The 24,054-nt window shown below is 43.3% G+C and overlaps 1 protein-coding gene across 5 annotated transcripts in view; it reads left to right on the top strand.

Annotated features, from left to right (window-relative positions):
• STON2 (stonin 2) overlaps positions 1-24,054 on the top strand; it is a 136,652-nt gene that overhangs the window by 26,447 nt on the left and 86,151 nt on the right. For 4 of the 5 annotated variants that reach the window (XM_089908041.1, XM_089908044.1, XM_089908042.1 and 1 more), the window contains one exon: positions 7,809-8,003. In XM_089908041.1, the coding sequence (XP_089764167.1) occupies positions 7,809-8,003 (195 nt within the window). Of the gene's footprint in view, positions 1-7,808; positions 8,004-24,054 lie in introns of those variants that run through there. The other variant, XM_089908046.1, reaches the window with a different exon arrangement.

Raw genomic sequence — 24,054 nt, 5'->3', positions numbered from 1 at the left:
GGTCTTCTAAGGGTATATACCCAGTAGTGGGATTGCTGGGTCGTATGGTAGTTCTAGTTTTAGTTTTTTAAGGAACCTCCATACTGTCCTCCATAGTGTCTGTGTCAATTTACATTCCCATCAACAGTGCAAGAGGGTTCCCTTTTCTCCACACCCTCACCAGCATTTATTTGTAGATTTTTTGATGATGGCCATTTTGACTGGTATGAGGTGATACCTCACTGTAGTTTTGATTTGCATTTCTCTAATGATGAGTGACGTTGAGCATCCTTTCACGTGTTTGTTGGCAATGTGTACATCTTCTTTGGAGAAATGTCTATTTAGCTATTCTGCCCACTTTTCGATTGGGTTGTTTGTTTCTTTGATATTGAGCTGCATGAGCTGCTTGTAAATTTTGGAGATTAATCCTTTGTCAGTTGCTTCAGTTGCAAATATTTTCTCCCATTCTGAGGGTTGTCTTTTCGTCTTCTTTATGTTTTCCTTTGCTGTGCAAAAACTTTAAGTTTCATAGGTCCCATTTGTTTATTTTTGTTTTTATTTCCATTTCTCTAGGAGGTGGGTCAAAAAGGATCTTGCTGTGATTTATGTCATAGAGTGTTCTGCCTCTGTTTTCCTCTAAGAGTTTTGTAGTGTTTGGCCTTAAATTTAGGTCTTTAATCAATTTTGAGTTTATTTTTGTGTGTGGTGTTAGGGAGTGTTCTAATTTCATTCTTTTACATGTAGCTGTCCAGTTTTTCCCAACACCACTTATTGAAGAGACTGTCTTTTCTCCATTGTATATTCTTGCCTCCTTTATCAAAAATAAGGTGACCATATGTGTGTGGGTTTACCTCTGGGCTTTCTATCCTGTTCCATTGATCTATATTTCTGTTTTTGTGCCAGTACCATACTATCTTGATTACTGTAGCTTTGCAGTATAGTCTGAAGTCTGGGAGCCTGGTTCCTCCAGCTCTGTTTTTCTTTCTCAAGATAGCTTTGGCTATTCGGGGTCTTTTGTGTTTCCATACAAATTGTGAAATTTTTTGTTCTAGTTCTGTGAAAAATGCCATTGGTAGTTTGATAGGGATTGCATTGAATCTGTAGATTGCTTTGGGTAGTAGAGTCATTTTCACAATGTTGATTCTTCCAATCCAAGAACATGGTATATGTCTCCATCTGTTTGTATCATCTTTAATTTCTTTCATCAGTGTCTTATAGTTTTCTGTATACAGGTCTTTTGTCTCCCTAGGTAGGTTTATTCCTAGGTATTTTATTCTTTTTGTTGCAGTGATAAGTGGGAGTGTTTCCTTAATTTCTCTTTCAGATTTTTCATCATTAGTGTATAGGAATGCAAGAGATTTCTGTGCATTAATTTTATATTCTGCTACTTTACCAAATTCATTGATTAGCTCTAGTAATTTTCTGGTAGCATCTTTAGGGTTCTCTATGTATAGTATCATGTCATCTGCAAAACAGTGACACCTCTTGTTTTCCGACTTGGATTCCTTTTATTTGTTTTTCTTCTCTGATTGCTCTGGCTAAAACTTCCAAGGTATGTTTAATAATAGTGGTGAGAGTGGACAGCCTTGTCTTGTTCCTGATCTTAGAGGAAATGGTTTCAGTTTTTCACCATTGAGCATGATGGTGGCTGTGGGTTTGTCATATATGGCTTTTGTTATGTTGAGGTAAGTTCCCTCTATGCCTACTTTCTGGAGGGTTTTTGTCATAAATGGATGTTGAATTTTGTCAAAAGCTTTTTCTGCATCTATTGAGATGATCATATGGTTTTTCTCCTTCAATTTGTTAATATGGTTTACCACATTGATTGATTTGCATATATTGAAGAATCCTTGCATTCCTGGGATAAACCCCACTTGATCATGGTGTATGATCCTTTTAATGTGCTGTTGGATTCTGTTTGCTAGTATTTTGTTGAGGATTTTTGCATCTATGTTCATCAGTGCTATCGGCCATTAGTTTTCTTTCTTTGTGGCATCTTTGTCTGGTTTTGGTATCAGCGTGATGGTGGCCTCGTAGAATGAGTTTGGGAGTGTTCTTCCCTGTGTTATATTTTGGAAGAGTTTGAGAAGGATAGGTGTTAGCTCTTCTCTAAATGTTTGATAGAATTCGTCAGTGACGCCATCTGGTCCTGGGCTTTTGTTGGTTGGAAGATTTTTAATCACAGTCTCAATTTCAGTGCTTGTGATTGGTCTGTTTATATTTTCTATTTCTTCCTGGTTCAGTCTTGGAAGGTTGTGCTTTTCAAAGAATTTGTCCATTTCTTCCAGGTTGTCCATTTTATTGGCATAGAGTTGCTTGTAGTAATCTCTCGTGATCCTTTGTATTTCTGCAGTGTCAGTTGTTACTTCTCCTTTTTCATTTCTAATTCTACTGATTTGAATCGTCTCTCTTTTTTTCTTGATGAGTGTGGCTAATGGTTTATCAATTTTGTTTACCTTCTCAAAGAACCAGCTTTTAGTTTTATTGACATTTGCTACTGTTTCCTTCATTTCTTTCTGATCTGATCTTTATGATTTCTTTCCTTCTGCTAACTTTGGGGTTTTTTGTTCTTCTTTCTCTAATTGCTTTAGGTGTAAGTTTAGGTTGTTTATTTGAGATGTTTCTTGTTTCTTGAGGTAGGATTATATTGCTATAAACTTCCCCTTAGAACTGCTTTTGCTGTATCCCATAGGTTTTGGGTCGTCATATTTTCATTGTCATTTGTTTCTAGGTATTTTTTGATTTCCTCTTTGATTTCTTCATGATCTCTTGGTTATTTAGTAGTGTATTGTTTAGCCTTCATGTGTTTGTATTTTTTACAGATTTTTTTCCGGTAAATGATATCTAGTCTCGTAGCGTTGTGCTTGGAAAAGATACTTGATATGATTTCAGTTTTCTTAAGTTTATCAAGGCTTGATTTGTGACCCAAGATATGATCTATCCTGGAGAATGTTCCATGAGCACTTGAGAAGAAAGTGTATTCTGTTGATTTTGGATGGAATGTCCTGTTAATATCCATTAAGTCCATCTTGTTTAATGTATTATTTAAAGCTTGTGTTTCCTTATTTATTTTCATTTTGGATGATCTGTCCATTGGTGAAAGTGGGGTGTTAAAGTCCCCTAGTATGATTGTGTTACTGTTGATTTCCCCTTTTATGGCTATTAGCATTTGCCTTATGTATTGAGGTGCTCCTATGTTGGGTGCATAAATATTTATAATTGTTCTATGTTCTTCTTGGGTTGATCCCTTGATCGTTATGTAGTGTCCTTCTTTGTCTCTTTGTCTCTTGTCTCTTTATTTTAAAGTCTATTTTGGGGCTTCCCTGGTGGCGCAGTGGTTGAGAGTCCGCCTGCCGATGTAGGGGACATGGGTTCGTGCCCCGGTCTGGGAAGATCCCACATGCCACGCAGTGGCTGGGCCCGTGAGCCATGGCTGCTGAGCCTGCGCGTCCGGAGCCTGTGCTCCGCAATGGGAGAGGCCACAACAGTGAGAGGCCCGCGTACCACAAAAACAAAAAGAAAAATAGGGCTTCCCTGGTGGCACAGTGGTTGAGAGTCCGCCTGCCGATGCAGGGGACATGGGTTTGTGCCCCGGTCCCCGAAGATCCCACATGCCGCGGAGCGGCTGGGCCCGTGAGCCATGGCCGCTGAGCCTGCGCGTCCGGAGCCTGTGCTCCGCAACGGGAGAGACCACAACAGTGAGAGGCCCGCGTACCGCAAAAAAAAAAAAAAAAAGAAAAAGAAAGTCTATTTTGTCTGATATGAGAATTGCTACTCCAGCTTTCTTTTGATTTCCGTTTGCATGCAATAACTTTTTCCATCCTCTCACTTTCAGTCTGTATGTGTCCCTAGGTCTGAAGTGGGTCTCTTGTAGACAGCATATGTATGGGTCTTGTTTTTATATCCATTCAGCCAGTCTATGTCTTTTGGTTGGAGCATTTAAGCCAGTGTAAGTAAATAGCTACATTTAAGGTAGCTTTTGATATGCATGTTCCTATTACCATTTTCTTAATTGTTTTGGGTTTGTTATTGTAGGTCTTTTCCTTCTCTTGTGTTTCCTGCCTAGAGAAGTTCCTTTAGCATTTGCTGTAAAGCTGGCTTGGTGGTGCTGAATTCTCTTCGCTTTTGCTTGTCTGTAAAGGTTTTAATTTCTCCGTTGAATCTGAATGAGATCCTTGCTGGGTAGAGTAATTTTGGTTGTAAGTTTTCCCCTTTTATCACTTTAAATATGTCCTGCCACTCCCTTGTGGCTTGCAGAGTTTCTGCTGAAAGATCAGCTGCTAAGCTTATGGTGATTCCCTTGTATGTTGTTTGTTGTTTTTCCTTTGCTGCTTTTAATATTTTTTCTTTGTATTTTAATTTTTGATAGTTTGATTAATATGTGTCTTGGCCTGTTTCTCCTTGGATTTATCCTGTATGGGACTCTCTGTGCTTCCTGGACTTGATTGACTATTTATTTTACCGTATTAGGGAAGTTTTCAACTATAATCTCTTCAAATATTTTCTCAGTTCCTTTCTTTTTCTCTTCTTCTTCTGGGACCGCTATAATTCGAATGTTGGTGCATTTAATGTTGTCCCAGAGGTCTCTGAGAGTGTCCTCAATTCTTTTCGTTGTTTATTCTGCTCTGTGGTAGTTATTTCCACTATTATATCTTCTAGGTCATTTATCTGTTATTCCCCTATTGATTCCTTCTAGAGAATTTTTAATTTCATTTATCGTGTTGTTCATCATTGTTTGTTTCCTCGTTAGTTCTTCTAGGTCCTTGTTAAACATTTCTTGTATTTTTTCCATTTTATATCCAAGATTTTGGATCATCTTTACTATCATTACTCTGAATTCTTTTTCAGTTAGACTGCCTATTTCCTCTTCATTTGTTAGGTCTGGTTTTTTTTTTTTTTTTTTTTTGTGGTATGCGGGCCTCTCACTGTTGTGGCCTCTTCCGTTGCAGAGCACAGGCTCCGGACGCGCAGGCTCAGTGGCCACAGCTCACGGGCCCAGCCGCTCTGTGGCATGTGAGATCTTCCTGGACCGGGGCACAAACCCGTGTCTCCTGCATCGGCAGGTGGACTCTCGACCACTGTGCCACCAGGGAAGCCCCTGGTGGGTTTTTACCTTGCTCTTTCCTCTGCTGTGTGTTTCTCTGTCTTCTCATTTTGCTTAACTTACTGTGTTTGGGGTCTCCTTTTCGCAGGCTGCAGGTTTGTAGTTCCCATTGTTTTTGGTGCCTGCCCCCAGTGGGTGAGGTTGGTTCAGTGGGTTGTGTAGGATTCCTGGTGGAGGGGACTCGTGCCTGTGTTCTGGTGGATGAGGCTGGATCTTGTCTTTCTGGTGGGCAGGACCGCATCCATTGGTGTGTTTTGGGGTGTCTGTGACCTTATGATTTTAGGCAGCTTCTCTGCTAATGGGTGGGGTTGTGTTCCTGTCTTGCTAGTTGTTTGGCATAGGGCGTCCAGCACTGTAACTTGCTGGTGATTGAGTGGAGTTGGGTCCTAGCGTTGAGATGGAGATCTCTGGGAGAGCTTTCCCCGTTTGATATTATGTGAAGCCAGGAGGTCTCTGGTGTACTACTGTCCTGAACTCGGCTGTCCCACTTCAGCGGCACAGGCCTGACACCCAGCTGAAGCACCAAGAGCCTGTCCGCCACACTGCTGCCTGCAGTCCCAAGTCCCTGGGACGTAGCTCTGAGCAGCTCCCCAGAAGTTTAATAAACATGTATACTCCTATATACATGGGAGGTACCCAGAAAAAAAATGAATAACTCCCTGAAATGGCCCAAGCCACCACCTTAAATACTAGCTAAAGACAAAAGAGGATGTTGGGGGAGGGAATAGGCCAGTTTGGGTAAGTTACCAGGTTACCCTGGTAAACAAGGGTAAGGTTGTTTTGCAGATTTAAGTCCAGGCCTTCTCTGCTGGTAAAGGGTCTCTAGAGATTTGGACCTCCTCCTATTCCTGGTACAGAGAGACAGCTTTACAAATGGAGATTTCCCTTGTAAATGTCCCTTACAATAGGGTAACTTTCACTGAGTTTTCAGAGCTTCTCCCTCATCAGCTGTTACTAAAATATAATAAACCTAAAATAATCCTTATGCCAAAAAGGCATATTTTGGGGTAGCAAATCCTTCTGGCCTTCAGGGCAGAAGAGTGAACAATAATCACCAAAATCCTTGCCCCCAAGGAGCTTGAATTCTAGCGAGGAAGACATGGGACATATAGGCTGTTAGAGAGAACGTTAAGGAGAAATAAAGCAGGGAAGGGGACTTGCATCTTTGGAGAGAATAGCTCAGGAGAAGGTCACATTTTTACGGAAAATGGGGTGTGAGCCATAAGCATTCCAGATAGAGAAAAGATCTCTATGTTTTATAAATGCCTAAGAAAATAAAATGAAAATTCTCTGTAGTTTCATATTTACACCATGTCACAGATATTGCTATTTATTTATTCATTTTCCTCTTAAATCTCAGTATCTCTTCCTGTTTCTGAACCCAACACCATAATTTTGATTCTCCAGCCAGGAGGCCTGACTGACTCTATGTTTTTGGACAAGCTACTTAACCTCTTTGAGTCTCTTACCCCCTGTGTAAAGGAAGACCACTGTCTAACTCTCAGGACCCATGGGCAAGATGAGATAACATTTGTACGAGTGTCTGACATTTCATGGGTACTCAATAATTGCTAGTTTCTTTCTTTTTTTTAAATTCTTGCTTCCCTGTCCACACTCTTTTCAGCACTTGTTTTCAGTACTTGTCAGTAAATTTGCGATCAGATTCTTATGCAACACGGTGGAGAAACCATGTGATAGGCAATTAACCAAAGACAAATTAGGAACATTAGGAAACTTGATTTTAAAAAAAGAAACTTTCCGAAGTGGTTTTTGCTAAATTTGGTGCTCAAGGTTACAGAGATCAAGCCAAGCCCTGTGCACTTCCCCCTTAAAGATATTTTTCATTGTATGCCAGGTCAGCAGTCCTAGTAGATCTCAATTTGTGTATGGAACAGTCTACAGATTCTCCAGTTACAGTCAAACTCAAGGCAAGCGGAGACATATCACATTCATCTGCAAATACATCTATATTCACATTCTTATCCCTTAATCCACCCTAGCTCTAATTTTGCAGTGCAAGTTGGTAAGTTTTCTTGAGAGTGTTGGTGTGCCACTAAAAATGGAGGAAATGTAAGGGTAGGGGTGAAACCGCATGTAGTTTAGGTCTGAATGAAACCGAAACCTAGGTTTAGAAATAAAAGTAGAGCCTAGGGACTTCGCAGTGGCACAGTGGTTAAGAATCCTCCTGCCAATGCAGGGGACACAGGTTTGAGCCCTGGTCTGGGGAGATCCCACATGCTGCGGAGCAACTAAGCCTGTGTGCCACAACTACTGAGCCTGCGCGCCTATAGTCCGTGCTCCGCAAGAAGAGAAGCCACCGCAATGAGAAGCCCACGCACCGCAACAAAGAGTAGCTCCCGTTCGCCACAACTAGAAAAAGCCCATGGGCAGCAACAAAGACCCAATGCAGCCAAAAAAGAAAAAAAAAGTAGAGCCTAAAATCACTCATATTCTTTGGTGAGCTTATCTTTGATTTGAGGGTCATTAGACCTTAATTGTAGTACCGGTTTTGATACTGACTCACTGTGGGGTCTCAGTCAATTAGTTTTCCCTGTCTATATCATGAGTGACACTTCCTTGCCTTGTACGGCTGTTGAGATTTCATAGTGCTTGTGTTGTTTTAGTGCTTGTCTGACTTTCATAACATCAAAGTCAGACAAGCACTAAAGATAAACAAAGTACAACTATTTATACTGTATGCTTTTGGTTTTCCGTCTGTCCCCAGCCGTATCGTTGACCATGCCCTGCTGGACGTGCCCTTCCTTCAACTCCCTGAGGAGATGCCCTCTGCCTTCCGAGAGCAGCTGGACCACACATTCTGAAGACACCAGTAGTCCTAGTTTTGGCCCTTCGTACACAGGCCTGCAGCTCATCAGTGCTGAGGAGCAGAGTGGCCTGGCTTCCAGGGCCGACTCGACTGGTAAGATGGAGCCCCAAGCCAGAGGGCTCTGCAAATCACTTTTGGTGACCTGTTGCCACTCATCAAATCTCTGCAGCCAGCTTTGTTTGCAGAATGAGTTCAGGCATAGCCATTCAGTCAAAAAGCTAGAATCCTGAGTGGTTCAAAATTGCACTGGGAAAAAACATGCACACAGATTGGCTGGTTGGTTGGCAAGGTTATCAATACTGGGAAACCATTTGACAGTGTATCTTAAGGGGCTGTTTTCTGACTGTTCAGTACAAGTACGGTTCCCTGTCAGTTTATTTTCTCCTTGGTTAACCGAACTATGTGTAATATGAACAAGGCTGAATCTTTCATCCTACCACCCACGCACCTTCCCTATTCAGCAAGAGGGAGGTTACATTTAAGCAGAGAAAAAGGAAATGTTATGTGAAGTGGAATGAGAATCAGGATGCAGCCACTGTGTCCAGAGTACAGATCATTTTGCAGTTCTGTTTTTTCTGTTGTGCCTGGATTGAGCTATGCACCAGTGTATAACATCCCATGTTCTGTTCTCATTTATTACATTTCCGGTAGGTGTAGGGTGGAATGCTGGCTGGCTTTGCAGGTAGAATATGGGCCTGTCAGCAAGCACTGTATTATGGGTTGGGTTTAGGGCAGCATTGGAAAGATGTTGTGTGTGGTTAGTGTTTTGGTTATTTGGCCCAAGGGATTGCTTTCCTTTGAAAGTGATAGAGTTACTGATGGTTTCTCTGTAGATGAATTTACCCAGGGTGTCCAACAATATTTGTTTTTCCTTCTCAAAGGTGTGCTTTAGGAATTTGTCTCTGGATCATTTTTCAAATTTGGGTAACATTTGTCCTCACGGTGTGTGCTACTGGGAGGTTCTACAAGTAAGAGTGATCCCTCTTGCAGACTAAAGGGTTCAGACAGGATTTGGTTTGGTATTTGATAATATTGCAAGGAATCCTAGTTTACGATGGTCTCTCTCTCTCTCTCTTCACAAGCCGCAGTTCTTGATTGCATTTTGTTCGCACTGACACACTCAGTTCTGGTTGATGCTCTCTGACGGATGATCTTGATCAGCAGCTGAAATATGCCCTCATACCCATCTCTCCACCCTGGGGAGCATTTCATGGATGGGAGCATCTTGTGGATGGGAAGTCACAAGCTGAGGTGGTGAGGAAGAGAGGCGGTGCTTGCCTCCCGTTTGCATCTCCTTGCTCTCAACCTCTTTGCCAAGCCTTCCCGTGGAGGAGGCTAAGAGCACACAGACGCTGGAGTCAGACTGCTCAGGTTCAGATCCCCCTTCTGCCATTGTGACCTTGGGCAAGATTCTTAGTATCTTTACGACTCAGTTTCCTCATCTGAAAAATGGCCGTAATAATAGTTCTTACCTCAGCCAAATTATTACTCACTCCAAGTGAGACAGTTTATGTACAACGTCTTAACATAATTCCTGATACAGAATGAATGATCATCAAGGATGTGATTTCTTCTCTCTCCTGCCCCAGGGTTCTTATTGCTTTAGAGAAGTAGAGGTGGGCTCCTCACTGCAGCAAAAGTCAAGATCTCTAGGCTCAGGCTGTTCTTTTTGGTAGCCTCTTTACTTAGGTGAAAATTGCTTTAATTCCTAGAGGTTCAAATGATGAAGATCAGAGTCGTAGCCTGAACTGGACATTGTTAAGCTGTCCCCAAAGCTTATAATTATGTTTAGTATCTCCCTTTTCATTGAGAAAGCCTCCTGCCCTGTGTTGTTTTGGTCACGGTCCTAGCAGGAAGCAGATGGTGCCCTCAGAGGGGTTTATCTGAAGAGAGTTTAATGAAAGAACTGCTTACAGAGGCAACAAGACCTAGATTCATGGAAGAGGGGCTGCCCCGCAGGTGCTATGGCTATAGAAAGAACAACACCACTGCCAGAGACTTGGCAAAGTGGGGAGAATAACTACCCAGATCTTGTGTTGGTCCTCGCATCAGCAGATCTTGTCGGAAACCAAAGGGCCATGGAGCCCTGGTGAGGCAGCCCACAGCAGTCAGCCACCAGGTCACAGAGCAGGTGTAGAGAGGTGGAGAATGGCTTTGGAGTGAGGGGTGGTGGTGAAGCAAATGGAGAATAGCCAACACACTTTGGTCCCTACCAGGAACTAAATGTCCTGCAGGCTGAGGTCACTCCAGAGACACAAATGCAAAACCAGGACTAGAGAATGATGAGTGATGCTCTCGGTTCCCTCCTTCAGCAGGAGGCGGTTTCTGCAGCTACAGGGAGGCTAGAGGTATGGCCTTTTAGCAACCGTCCTCTTTTGCAGAAGTAGTAATAATCATAGCCAGGACTTACTGAGTGTGTGCTGTGTGTCAGATGTGGATTGTCTCTGCCTTTGCAAGAATCCTGCTGGCAGGCATCATTCTCATATCCTAGTTGACCCTGAGTCTGTAGAAGGTTAAGAGACTTGTCTAAGAGAACACCGCTAAGGAATGGACAAATCTGTGTCTTAGTCAAAGTTCCAAAGCCTTTTCCAGTGGCTCCCAAACCTGGCACTGCCAGAGTCATCATGTTATCAGTTTGCTGTTACCTTCCAGACCTGCTGTACAGATAGGTATAGAGGAAATACATATATATACCTGACCGGTGCCAACAGGGTGGAGTTCTGGCTTTGAAAAGCCTTTAACTCATCCTGGGTCCCAGGATAGAAGGAAGGTAAGGAAAAACAAGGTTTAGGAGGATGACCAAGTATTTTTGAAGCCTGTGGCACTTACCCATCTACCCCAGCAATGGGCAATTTACAGATGCTTTCAGTTGAGCTATTGAGAGCTTCAAAGAAATTGATAAACATGGAAAAGTGCCCCCAGCCAGGTGGCTACCCATCCTCTGCCCAGCACCGGGCCTGTGGCACTGGCCAGCCTCTGGGAGAGCCCTACTTTGAGACTGGATGTTTCAGTCAGGGTAAACTGAATCCTTCAGGCTGGGGAGCAGATTCTCATCCACCTCTGTCTCCCCTCCCTGGAGCTTCTCTTCCTCATCTGTGAAATGGGGCTGGGCACCCCTGCACAGGCAGGGCGACAGGGTGTGTGCAGAGGTGCTTCGTACAGCGCCCTAGGAGTAAAAAAACAATCCTAATTGAATAGCCCTGTGCCTTATTTCCCTTTAGCATGGGAAATGAGGGTAATTATTGCCTACTCCTTTATTGCCCCAAAGAGGACTGTAAACCATATGCGTTGTGGGATGGGATCCAAGAGGGGCTTCGCGGTCCTCAGCAGTGAGCTGGGGTAAGTGGAGAGACGCTGCGGGGTTTCAGGATGATGGGTTCCTGTGCTGAGGGCTTGGGGGTCCTTGGGAGGACCTTCCTTGGGGAAACTTCTGTCATTTATCTGCCCACTCTCGACCCCCATGTCCTTTAGCATTGCGGAGGGAAGAAGAGGGTGAAGAGAAGTTGCCCCGCCAGCCCAGGGGTTTCCCTGCGGATGCGGCTGGGGCAGATGCTCCGCGATTCATCTCCTGTGTGGAGCGGGATTATGGTGGCCCAGGGCTGGCCTGTCTGCCTGGCTCTGTTGCTCTGTACGAGGCCACTGCATGCCATACCTCCTCGCTGTCCTTTGTGGCAGGAGTCCTGCAAGAAGCTGGCATCCCCACAGGGCAATCCCGATTCCCAGCATAATTGTGCAGGGAAAGACTCTGTGATCAGCCTACACTTTCTTCTCGTTTTCTCACTAAGGGGATAATTAGCAGGAGGAAGGCAAACAAATCCCAAATCCCCTCACCTTGGTTAAATCACAGGGTGTGGGCAGAGCTGGAGAGCAGTGTAGAGGTTTGCTCTGGGGTTCGGCTTTCCAGTGCAAATGGCAAAAGTGGGACTAGGCAAGATCCCTGATAGCACCCCCTGTCTCCCCAGGGTCCCCTTTCCCTAGATGACAGGCACACCCTGTCATCTTCACCAGTCACAGTAGCTCTGTAATGCCCCTAGTTTTACCTGAGTTGATAAATGGTAAGAGGGTCGAAGGAATAAAAATAAGCCTTCTGCCTTGGAAGTCCATTGCAATCAAGAGAAGAGAAAACACAAAAATGTTTACAGTAGCACAAGCTGCTGTTAAGTAGTGGGCCTCCATTTTGGTTGCACAGGCTCCGGACACGCAGGCTCAGCGGCCATGGCTCACGGGCCCACCTGCTCCGCGGCATGTGGGATCTTCCCGGACCGGGGCACGAACCCGTGTCCCCTGCATCGGCAGGCGGACTCTCAACCACTGCGCCACCAGGGAAGCCCCTGGGTTTCTTTTATGCATAAGAAAGGTGTCAGTTTACGTGTGGGATGACAATGCTCAGGTGTATATGCAAACTGAGAAACTTGATGCTGGGTGAAGCACATAGCAGGTGTTTAATAGTTGTCTGTTGAATGGATCCTTGCATGAAAGGAGTGGGATTCCAGGTGGTGAGAGTCATCTGCATCCCAGACATCTGTATCCCATTTGGGTTTAAGAGTCCAGCATTTCTCCCAAGTGTGTCCCATGCAGCTGCCTAAGAAAAGCCAGGATGCTGGGGCCAACAAGTTAGGTCATGACCTGCCACCTTTGTTTTTTTTTAAAAATATTTATTTTATTTTTTAATTTTCGGCTGCGTCAGGTCTTAGTTGCGGCACACGGGATCTTTCGTTGCTGTGTGCAGGCTCTTTGTTGTGGTGTGCGGGCTTCTCTCTAGTTGTGGCACGAGGCTCCCAGAGCACGCGGGCTCTGTAGTTGTGGCGCATGGGCTCTGTAGTTTGCGGCATGCGGGCTCTCTAGTTGCGGCACGTGGGCTCAGTAGTTGTGGGGCACAGGCTTAGTTGCCATGCAGCATGTGGGAATCTTAGTTCCCTGACCAGGGATCGAACCCATATCCCCTGCATTGGAAGGCGGATTCATAACCACTGGACCACCAGGGAAGTCCCCCTGCCACCTTTGCTGGAGATTCATAACATGTATTAGCTTATTAAAGATTTTGACAAGTCCTGAAATGTTATGGTATTTATGTATGTATCTATGTATATGTATAATTTATATTTATATGTGTGTGTATATATATATATACACACACACATATATATTTATGTACACATACACACATATATATATTTATATACATCTACAAATCATTTTAGTCTTTCATTAACCCATAGTGCCTATCTGGTTACCTGGTCAGATCTCAAGGTATAGAAACCCAAACATACATAAATTAGCAAATTTGAGTTGGAAGTGCATGCCATTGCTAAAGTGTTGGGAAACCAGAGAAACCAGAAAGAAATATTTTGACAAACTTTCCTGGATTTACAAAGGTAGCTCTACTTTGTCTCATGCTCTGCTATACCTCTTGGCCTTTTTTAAAAATTCTAATTCAATAGACTCAGGAATACATTTTGCCAAACGTTCTTTGTATTTAAACCCTCGTGGGCTTTAAAACAAATGTAGACCAGATGTTCTTGATTTATTTGCATTTAACTGATCACAATGGAATTCTGCCAGAGCAGTAGGAGATCCCCAGGGATTTGGGCCTCTTCTTTTTTTTTTTTTCCCCCTCCCTCAGAAACAAGTGTTTATGATGGGTAGAAACCTATGGACTCGGGAGTTCAATTTTTGTGACAAGCACTTTTTATATGCTTAGAAAGTTTCTGTTGTCATGATTGGTTAAGGATAGAATGAGAACATCACCGGGGCTGTGTGCCTCTTTATAAGATGTAACGTTTCTCTGTTGCCTGTTTTGTCGTAATCCTGCTGCAGCTGGTAGAACACTAGACCAGGGGGCCCAGATTCCCAGTAAACAGTAATTATCATTGTGCATGATGGGGCTACAGGGGATTCTTGTTATTCTTAAGGCACACTTGTATTTTATGATTCTTTTTCACCTTGAATATATTTTGCTTGGAAAACAAAATGAGCTAACTTATTTTAAAATTTCTTTTGCCTAACTATGAATTTCAGTGATAATTTGTATCCCTCCTGAGTAATAGTGCCCTCCTCAAAATCGAAGAACAGTAGAACATATTTTTAAAACAAATTACATCTTTTTCTCTTTCATTAACAAATAGAAATTTGGCCCCATTTCTGTTATTAGGGTGCCCCAGGATCCTTGATATTCTTGTTCCCATTAAGTTGTACATTTTAGATTTTTTTTTTTTTTTGCGGTTCGCAGGCCTCTCACTGTTGCGGCCTCTCCCGTTGCGGAGCACAGGCTCTGGACGCGCAGGCTCAGCGGCCATGGCCCACGGGCCCAGCTGCTCCGCGGCACGTGGGATCCTCCTGGACCGGGGCACGAACCTGTGTCCCCTGCATCGGCAGGCGGACTCTCAACCACTGCGCCACCAGGGAAGCCCTACATTTTGGATTTAAATCAGTATTTTAAAACTCTAATGATTGCTTTCTTTGAAAATTTCAAAGAGGTTCAAAAGTTTCTCAGAAACACAAATTTTTATTGAGTAAAACTGGTATTTTGCCAGTCATTGCAAATACAGAAAAAGTGAAGTGTATGACATCTGTCTATGAAGAACGGATAACCTACAAATTTTTGCTGTTAAAAGGATCATTATATATAACTTAAAAAATAGTTTTTAGCTATGGAACATCTACTGTATGCTAGGAATGTGTTACACACATGCACATACACATTTAATCTTCATAATCTTAAGAGTAGATATTACTACCCCATTTTGTAGAAGCAGAAACACAGCTAAGGAGATTAAATGATTTGGCCAAAGTCACACAACTGAAAAGGGTAGTGTTGGGATTCAGTCCAAGCCTCTCTCCTCAGTTTCCCTGCCTGGTGCCTGGTAGTGAGAGGCTGGTGTTTGTGAATGCAGTGAGTTGTGGGCAGCAGTTATAGAGAACCTTCTGGGGGCCCAGCGCTGCTTCCTCTGCATCCCGGGAGCTATGTACAAACCTCCCTCATGAGTTTATCTCATTGGGTGGCAGTGACTTGTTCAGGAGTGCCCACTACACTGAGGCCTTCTTGGAAGCAGGAACCACATATTCATTTTATGTTCCCAGAACACTGCCTGGCACGTTGAACTTACGCAGTGGGTATTTGTGGAATAAATTAACTATTCTGATATAGGGCTAGAAGACCCTTGTTCCCAATCCTGTTCTCCAGTTATCTAGGCTTAAGTGTATTTGCTAATTGAAATGTAACTTCATGACAGGGAAGAACTAAAAGAGAACAGATAGGTGCAGCCAGTGTGTAAATAAGACTTTTTTCCTGTGTTTTCACACGTTAGCCATTTATCCAGTCGTGTCCATTCATTTTGTTTTCCTGTTCTTATTTGGGTTTTACTATAGTCTTTTAAATTTTCTAAAAAACAATTGACGTATGTACGTGGGTGCAGTGGGGGGGTTCTCTCTCTGTCTGGGTATCTCAGAATTTCACTTATCCTATATGTTCTTTGACCAAAGCAGCCATATTTTCCTTTCCTATTTATTTAGCTCAGAGAGTGCAAAGAAGGTGATTTGGGGAAAGCTTTTCTGTGATATTGAAATAGGTCCTTGTGATTATTGAACCATCTATGTAGACCAAAATCTGAGAAAGAGTGGTAGAGTTTAAGATGCTGTGCTCCATACAGATTATCTAAACTAGATATTTTAGAAGTACTTAATAAAAAAACCTGTGACCTCCAACCAGAGATTTTGCAAGTTCCTTTTAGAATTGCTAATGCACTAGTCTTGAAGAGGAGGTGACAACTGTAGTGCCTTTTATTCATTACTTTCTGTGGTGTTCTTTGTAGTGTTATGATCTTCCTTTTATAGATGACAACACCAATGCCCAGAGCCACACATTAGTTAAGGGACAGAATTAGGATTGATGTCCAGGCTTGTTGACGCTGTGCAGCTCTGCCCGTCCTGTGGCTGAGCTCTCTGCAAGGACCACTTCACTGCACCCAGTCCTACAGGGCGGAGTTTAAGAGGACGGACATGTGGACACAGGGTGGGAAGAGGAGGGCGGGACAAATTGGAAGATTAGGCTTGACATAAATACATTACCATGTGTAAGATAGATAGCTAGTGGGAACATGATGTATAGCACAGGGACCTCAGCTCTGTGAGAATGAAAATACTTCCACTTAGAAAATTAAATATGTTACTAGAGCATTTTAAAATTTCTTCTGTGCTATTTGTGTTTGTTTGGGGGCTGGCCTGTTTGTTTGGGGGTTGCGTGCTGGCCTGTTTGCTTTGTGGGGGAGGCCATTGTTTCAAACATTGCTGTCATATACTTGTGATTTTTCGCTGGCATGATGCTAGTTGCTTACTCTTTGCAGGAAGTAGATATAGAGTGATGGAAAGCCATGATCTTCTGAGTTTGACAGACCAAAGACCACTCCTGCTACTCCCCTGCTCTGTGACATTCGGCAGATTATTTAACCTCAGTGACCTTTAGTTTCCTCAACTGTAGAATGGAAATAATAATGATAATACTGAGCTTGCAGGTTTATTTTGAGGGTTCAGTGAGACCTGTAACATAAAGTTTCTGGAATAAAATAAGGAGTAGTCATTATGATGATAGCGATATAATGCGGTTTTCAGAATTCCTCATGTTTTAGAGCTAGGACTTAGTCAATGGGAGGAAAATTCTTTTAAGTTGTGGAAAAACGGCCAAGTGGAACTCCGAAGAGGTTCTCCTTTATGTCCTTGGCTAGTTTCTGTAAACTGCCTTTACAGAAAGGCAGTTTCTTTTATTCTTTCTGTTCTCATTGACTGAAGGGTGGGCTCACTCAGCATGCTTTGTGAAACCACTTGTGTCTATGGCATTTTTCTGCAGAATTAGAATCAGGAAGAAAAGCTTCCCTGAGAAGAGGAGGGAGGGAGGGTGGGGGGAGGGGGAGGGCTGGATGGGGGTAGGGAGCCCATGCCAGGTTTACTTTCATGAGGTGCCTCGCCCCTCCTCCTCTTCAGAATTGGTTTGTTTGGACAAATTGGTTGCCTCAAGCAACACATTATTAGTTTGAGCCGGAATGTATCCCGGGAGACTTGCTGCTTTCCCTTTGCCAAGTAATTGTCCTTTTCCCAAAGAGGATGCTGGGACTGTGGAGGCATTTTCCACTGTGGCATATTTCAATCCAGTCCCCCCACCTCCCTTACACTGAGTGTCTGCTGCTTGCACTACGCATTTAGAAAGCAACCAGTTGTGAGCTGTTAATCTTTGTTTTCAACTCCAGGATTTTGTCATCCTTCCTTAAACCCTCAGTACTGGTGTCTAAGGAAAGAAGATTGTACAGGCAGACCTCGGAGACATTTCAGCTTCCCTTCCAGACCACTGCAACAAAGTGAATATTGCAATAAAGCGAGTCAGGCAAAGTGTTTGGTTTCCCAGTACATATAAAAGTTATGTTCACACTCTAGTATGTTATGTGTGCAATAGCATTATGTCTAAAAAACAAGATAGATACCTTAATTAAAAAATCCTTTGGGGGCTTCCCTGGTGGTGCAGTGGTTAAGAATCTGCCTGCCAATGCAGGGGACATGGGTTTGAGCCCTGGTCCAGGAAGATCCCACATGCCACGGAGGAACTGAGTCTGTGTGCCACAACTACCGAGCCTGCGCTCTAGAGCCCATGAGCCACAACGACTGAGCCCATGTGCCACAATTACTGAAGCCCGAGCACCTAGAGCCTGTGCTCTGCAACAAGAGAAGCCACTGCAATGAAAAGCCTGTGCACTGCAACCAACAGTAGCCCCCGCTCGCCACAGCTAGAGAAAGCCTGCGTGCAGCAACAAAGACCCAACGCAGCCAAAAAGAAATAAATAAAATTTAAAAAAAGCTTTGTTGCTAAAAAATGCGAACCATCATCTGAGCCTTCAGCGAATTGTGATCTTTTTGCTGGTGGAGGGTCTTGCCTTGATGCTGACTGATCAGGATGGTGGTTGCTGAAGGATGGGTTGCTGTGGCAACTTCTTAAAGCTAGACAGCCATGAAGTCTGCCACGTTGGTTGACTCTTCCTTTCAGGAATGATTTCTCTGCAGCATGCAGTGCTGTTTGATAGCATTTTACCCACTGTAGAACTTCTTTCAAAACGGGAGTCAATCCTCTCTAACCCTGCCACTGCTTTATCAACTAAATTTATGCAATATTCTGAATGCTGTTGTCATTAGATACATTATCGCAAATGTGTTGTCATTTCAACCGTCTTCACAGCATCTTCACCAAGAGTAGTTTCCGTCTCAAGAAACCACTTTCTTTGCTCATCTGTAGGAAGCAACTCCTCATCTGTTAAGGTTTTATTATGAGATTGCAGCAATTCAGTGGCATCTTCAGGCTCCACTTCTAATTCTAGTTCTCTTGCCCTTTCTACCACAGTTATAATAGTAACTTCAAAAATCACTGATCACAGATCACCATGACAAATGTAATAATGAAAAAGTTTGAGATATTGTGAGAACTACCAAAACGTGACACAGAGACATGAAATGAGCAAATGCTATTGGAAAAAATGGCGCCGATAGACTTGCTAGATTCAGGGTCACCACACACCTTCAATCTGTAAAAAACAAAATACATCTGTATATCTTTAAATATGGTATTGGCAGAACTTTTTGTTATCGTATGTATGGTAGTGCTACCCAGAAGAGCCTGGATGAAATCCCGGGAGTTGACTGGAGTTCTGTGACTGGGCAGGTATGTGCCCTCTGCACTCCCAGTTGCTCGCATTTCTGTTCCTGAATTGCTAACATTCAGTGCGCTTTGAGGCTCCTTTTCCAGTAGTGATGGTTTGGGTTATCAATACATCTACCTTGCTTCACTCTCTTTGTGACCCTCCAGAAATAGAATTCAGGGCCACATCTTGGTAAAAAATTTATAAAATGAGAGAATATAAATAAAGCCCCTAATGTGAAGAAGAGCAGATAGTATTTTTATTTTTTAAAGTATCCATTATTTGTGAATTTACATTTGAATGTATCTACCTATCCATTTCCCATCTTGTACCAGAAAGAATTATCCCTATGAATGGTTTTCAGGTCATGTCTGCTCAGATTATATCAAATATGAGGCACTTACTAGAGCTGAGAGTCTTTCTGAGTTGGAACAAAGAAAAGTCATCTGGTCCTTGCTGGAGGTAATACTATGAACTTGGCCTAAGGATATCAAATATGGACATTTTTAATGGCAGTTAAGGTAATTCTATTGTAGGTAAAAACACACTTGTTTTCAAAAAGCTTTCAAATACATACATAATTTTATTCACTCTTTATTATAGCCTGTGAGATAAGGAGAAAAATATCCTGCCTTTTCACAGAGGAGGAAACTAAGGCTTATTAATTTTCATGACATATCAATACTTTATATTATACCTCATATATATTTGATATACTTATATATTGATATTAATAATATTGAAATAATTTATATAATGTCCTTATATAAATTATACATAGGCGGCTAACTGCTTTAACAACTCCAGGATTTCAGTGGATTAGCACAGTTCAAGTTTATTTCTCATCCACTCGACTGTGAGTGCAGGGCGGCGACAGGGTGCTGTGCTCCAGAGTTCAGGGACCCATTGCTGTGCTCAGAGTCTCCTCTGTTCCGGTGGTGGGTGGGAAGTGGACGTGCACAATCTGTTGGCCAGAACGCGGGGCCTGGCCATGCCTTCCTGTCAGAGAGGCTGGAGAATGTGGCCTCGTTACGTGCCTGGAAAGCAGAGAACACAAATGTTCATGAACACAAGAGGCTGTGCCACAAAACGTATAGAAATCTGTAGTGTTTATCTCCCCTGATTATAGGGACCCTGTTTAAGATCTGTAGACCATTATGTTTTTCCTCCAGCTTTATTGAGGTATAATAGACACACAATAAACGAAACACTTTTAAAGGGTACAGTGTGATGAGCTTTGAAACATGTCTACATCCGTGAAGTCATCGCTAGAATCAAGATAATGAACGTATCTTCCACCGAAAGTTCCTGCTATCTATTTGTATTCCTCCTTTCTCACTACCCCCCCATCTCCTGCCCCAGGCACCCACTACTCTGCCTACAAAGATTCGCTTGAGATTTTAAGAATCTTGTATAAATGGAATCATACAGTAGGTTCTGTAATTTGGCTTCTTTCACTCAACATTATTATTTGGGATTCATCCATGTTGCATAAATTCATTCCTTTCTATTGATGAGTAGTGTTTTATTGTATTGTTACACCACAATTTGCTTTATTTGAAAAAACAAACAAATCCAGCTTTTCAAAGATTGAGGACCTTCTTGATACTTTGCCTTACAGTTTGAAAAGTCTAAGAAAAGCCTTCTTTGGGCAGGTCTGAAAGAACAGCCCTAAGTCTCTCATATGGAACATGAGTCCCAAGAAAAGAAGGACTAGATTGAGCAGGTGCTGTGCTTTTCTTGTTTCTGAACTTCAAATTGGGTGGGCTATTAATCAAGTACTGGCAACCTAATATAGACCAATCACTGTGCCCCGTGACCTTGGGAATACAGTCATCCCTTGGTATCTGCAGGGACCACAGGAGCCCCTGTGGATACCAAAATCTGCAGATGCTCAAGTCCCTTGTGTAAAATGACGTAATATAATGAATACAGTCTGTGCTCCATATCCGCTGTTTCTCATCCTTGGATGCAAAAAGGCCGACTATACAAAAGAAACAAGACAGTTAATCCCGTCAGTTGGTAGTCCGAGGTCTGTACCATCATTTGCTTGTCCCCGACCCTGGAACCACACTCCACACTGTGTTCATCCCAGGGTGGCACAGTGCTGCCTGTGTCCCTCCTGTGTCCACAAACCTTCCATGACTTCCCTGCCTAAACTCTGACCTCCTTACTGTGGTATCCATGGCTCACTCTTGGGTTTAACCTAGCTTCAGTTTGTCATCTTTAGCATGAGCTTGGCAATGTGTATTAGGAGCTACTTACTAAAAGAAATATTTATTTTGTTTAATGGAAGAAATTTTTATTTACTGAAATAAATAATAAGTGAAATCATATAAAGTGCCTATCCTCACGCCTGATGGATAGTTCAAAAACTGTATGTTTCCTTCCCTTCTGCCCTTTCTCCCTCCCTCCACATTTTGGTCTTATCTTACCTTTCCTTCCTGATTGTCAACTACTGCCCTCTATCAGATGTGCTGTCCATCCAAACCAAACGGTTCTTTGTCCCCCACGCACGTCCTTTGCTTTTCTCCTTTTGGGCTTTGATTGACAGTGTTCTTTGCCATGGGTCCAAATAGTTCCTCCATCATGGTCCATCTCAGATGCCAGTACCTCCAGGAAGCCTGCCTTGATTCCTCATCATGCTCTCCCCAAATACACCAACACCCCAAGGCGGGAGTAACTTCTCTACCACAGCAGCTTCACTGTATCACTTACTATCTTCTGCTTTATCATATTCATTCAGAACTGGCTCATGTGCTGTTCTTTGCTTTGGGGCTTTTTCTCTTGCTATTCCCTCTGTCTGGAAGACTGTTCTTCAAGACTGTCACACATCTCACTCCCTTACTCCATTCAGGTCTCTGCTCAGTTGTCACCTCCTCATGGAGGCCTTCCCAGATCACCCCATCTGACACAGGGCCTTCTGTGCCCTATGTACTCTCTATCTCCCTACCCTGCTTTGTGTTTTCCATTGCACTTAACCCCACTTGATAATATTTGTCTGTTTCTAATTGTCTATTTTGCCCACATGAACTCCTTGTTCACAGGGACTTTCTGTTGTCACTGGTGCATCACCAAGTGCCTGGCACATAATAGATGCTCAATAATTATTTGCTGAACAAGTGAATATTCACCATCAGATTACACTGTAGTCTCTATCAGTGTGCCTTGAGGCTAAAAGCAGTGTCAATGTCTGATTCATTATTAGATCACCTCAAACACGTTGCTGTAATAGTATACAGTAAGTATTTGGCTGAAAGACAAAAGTCAACAGTGAGGAGAAAATCTCCCGAAGTCCACATGACTTAACTTCAGTTTCAACCAAAGGTTAATCAAGCACCTGCTCTTTGCCAGGTACCATCAGGTACTTTTATACACATTGTCTCATCTAAAGCTCACAGTGATGTTCACATCCTCACACTAATACTCCAGTTAGAACCCTGGGACTAGGACTTGGAACCTTGGGAATGTTCCACAGCTTCTGTAGCAACTACTCCTTTCCTGTCACTGTCACAGCCCCACCCCCTCCTGACCCATGGTCTCCCTCATCCTTGCTGTCGCTCATTATTCATCTGAGGCCAGAGCCCCTTTGCCCTGCTCCTTTGCCTTTCATTCATTCACTCATTCCAACCTGAGCCATCTTGTATCTTTCAAACTCTTGTTGATGGTGAGAAAATAGTCTACGTCCTCTACCTGTACATTGTTCTCCTTATACTTTCTTGTCCTAAAGTCATCTGGCTTCCCTTCCCTGTGGCTCTAATTTCCTCAACCTTGGAAGGACTGGCATCATCTCCTTGCCCCCTGGTTACTTTCATGCCATTATGGAGCTGCCACTGTTCCACAATTTTAAATAAACCTCCATGTCCACTTCCACCATCCTCTGCCCAGGTTGTGCATGTGCATTGCTGACTCTGGCCCTTGACTGTCTTGTCCAAGCCCATCCTCCCCTTAATGTTATTTCCAGTGATGTGGAGTCCTTGGCTAGTGGAACGAGCATTGGACTAGTAGTCAGAAGAGCTCATTTGGAGGCCTCACTCTCCCACTTAGCAGTGATAAGATTTTGGGAAATCACTTGTGCCTCTCAGCCTCAGTTTCTTCATCTGGAACATGGCCATAATGATACCTACTCGATGTAACTACTTCCCAGGGTTTATTGAGGAATAAAATGAGGTATGCATGGTCAAGTTAACTTCTAAACCATGAATACTATGTAGAGGGCAGGTATTATGGGCAGTTGCCCTCTCAGCTGTCCAGTGGCATGCCAAACTTTGGGTCTCACTGCTGCCTGGAACTTCTCTCAGTGATCTTCTGGCTTCACTTTCCTTCCTACCCAGCCTGGACCCCAAGGGTAATTTTCTTCAGTGTTCTACCAACAGCCTTAGAATCGTTAGCTCTTTGACTTGCCACTATATCCCTTTGGCCAGTTCTCAATCCTGAGTAACCCCTACCACATATGTGTAACCTCTGTGCCCCTGAGCTCTACTGAAAACCAAAAAGTCTTGAATTAATCCTATTGCCTCTTCAAGAACCTTGCTCTTTCAATGTCTGCCTTGCATATTGTGTATCTGTCTCTCTTCACCACCCCCAAATTCTCTTTCTCCTAAATATGCTCCATTAACAAATAATACTCTCAACAAATAATTTATTTTGATCTTGCTTCCTCTCATGCTGACATTTTTTGATGACTTTCCTCAACTAGGTTACACATCCCCTTGTAAATTTTGGCAGGACTGACTCCATAGTAAATCCAAGAGTATTATTTATGAAACTTGCAGAACCCATAGCCGTGGTATGAATTCCTGGTCTTCCTTTAATTTAGACCTTTGTCTCTCCCTTCAGTCTCTCCAGCATGACCGACAGTCTAGCTGTATCCACAGAACCAAAATTAGAAACAGCTCTTGAGAGGTGAAGCAGTGGATATTCCTCACTCAGCACCTTCCTGTCCTGTTCTGTCCATCTCTCTAGACCATCTCTGCACATCTTGTTAGATGGATATGACAGGAAGCGTTTGGGGTGAAGAGGGACATGATTAGGGCTTGTAGTGAGACCTCTTCCCCCTCCCTTTTTCTTTCTTCTAGTTTCTTCTCTCTTCCTTTTTCCTTTCCATTCCATTAGCACACAGATGGTTATTGGGTAGTGTCTTGGAGAGTGTCTCTGGTCAGTCTTCATGCAGAGAATGGGTCACTGTCGTTAGTGCTGACTCTTGTATCTAAAATCAGCAGCAAGGGCTTCCCTGGTGGCGCAGTGGTTGAGAGTCCGCCTGCCGATGCATGGGACACGGGTTCGTGCCCCGGTCCGGGAAGATCCCACATGCCGCAGAGCAGCTGGGCCCGTGAGCCATGGCCGCTGAGCCTGTGCGTCCGGAGCCTGTGCTCCGCAACGGGAGAGGCCACAACAGTGAGAGGCCCGTGTACTGCAAAAAAAAAAAAAAATCGGCAGCAAGTCTTTGTTCAGAAGAACTGCCTGGCTCC

Source organism: Delphinapterus leucas, chromosome 2, assembly GCF_059928025.1.
Source record: "Delphinapterus leucas isolate spDelLeu-1000000601 "Yukka" chromosome 2, BTC_Dleu_Yukka2, whole genome shotgun sequence".
NCBI lineage: Eukaryota > Metazoa > Chordata > Mammalia > Artiodactyla > Monodontidae > Delphinapterus > Delphinapterus leucas.
This window is presented reverse-complemented; position numbering and strand designations above follow the sequence as displayed.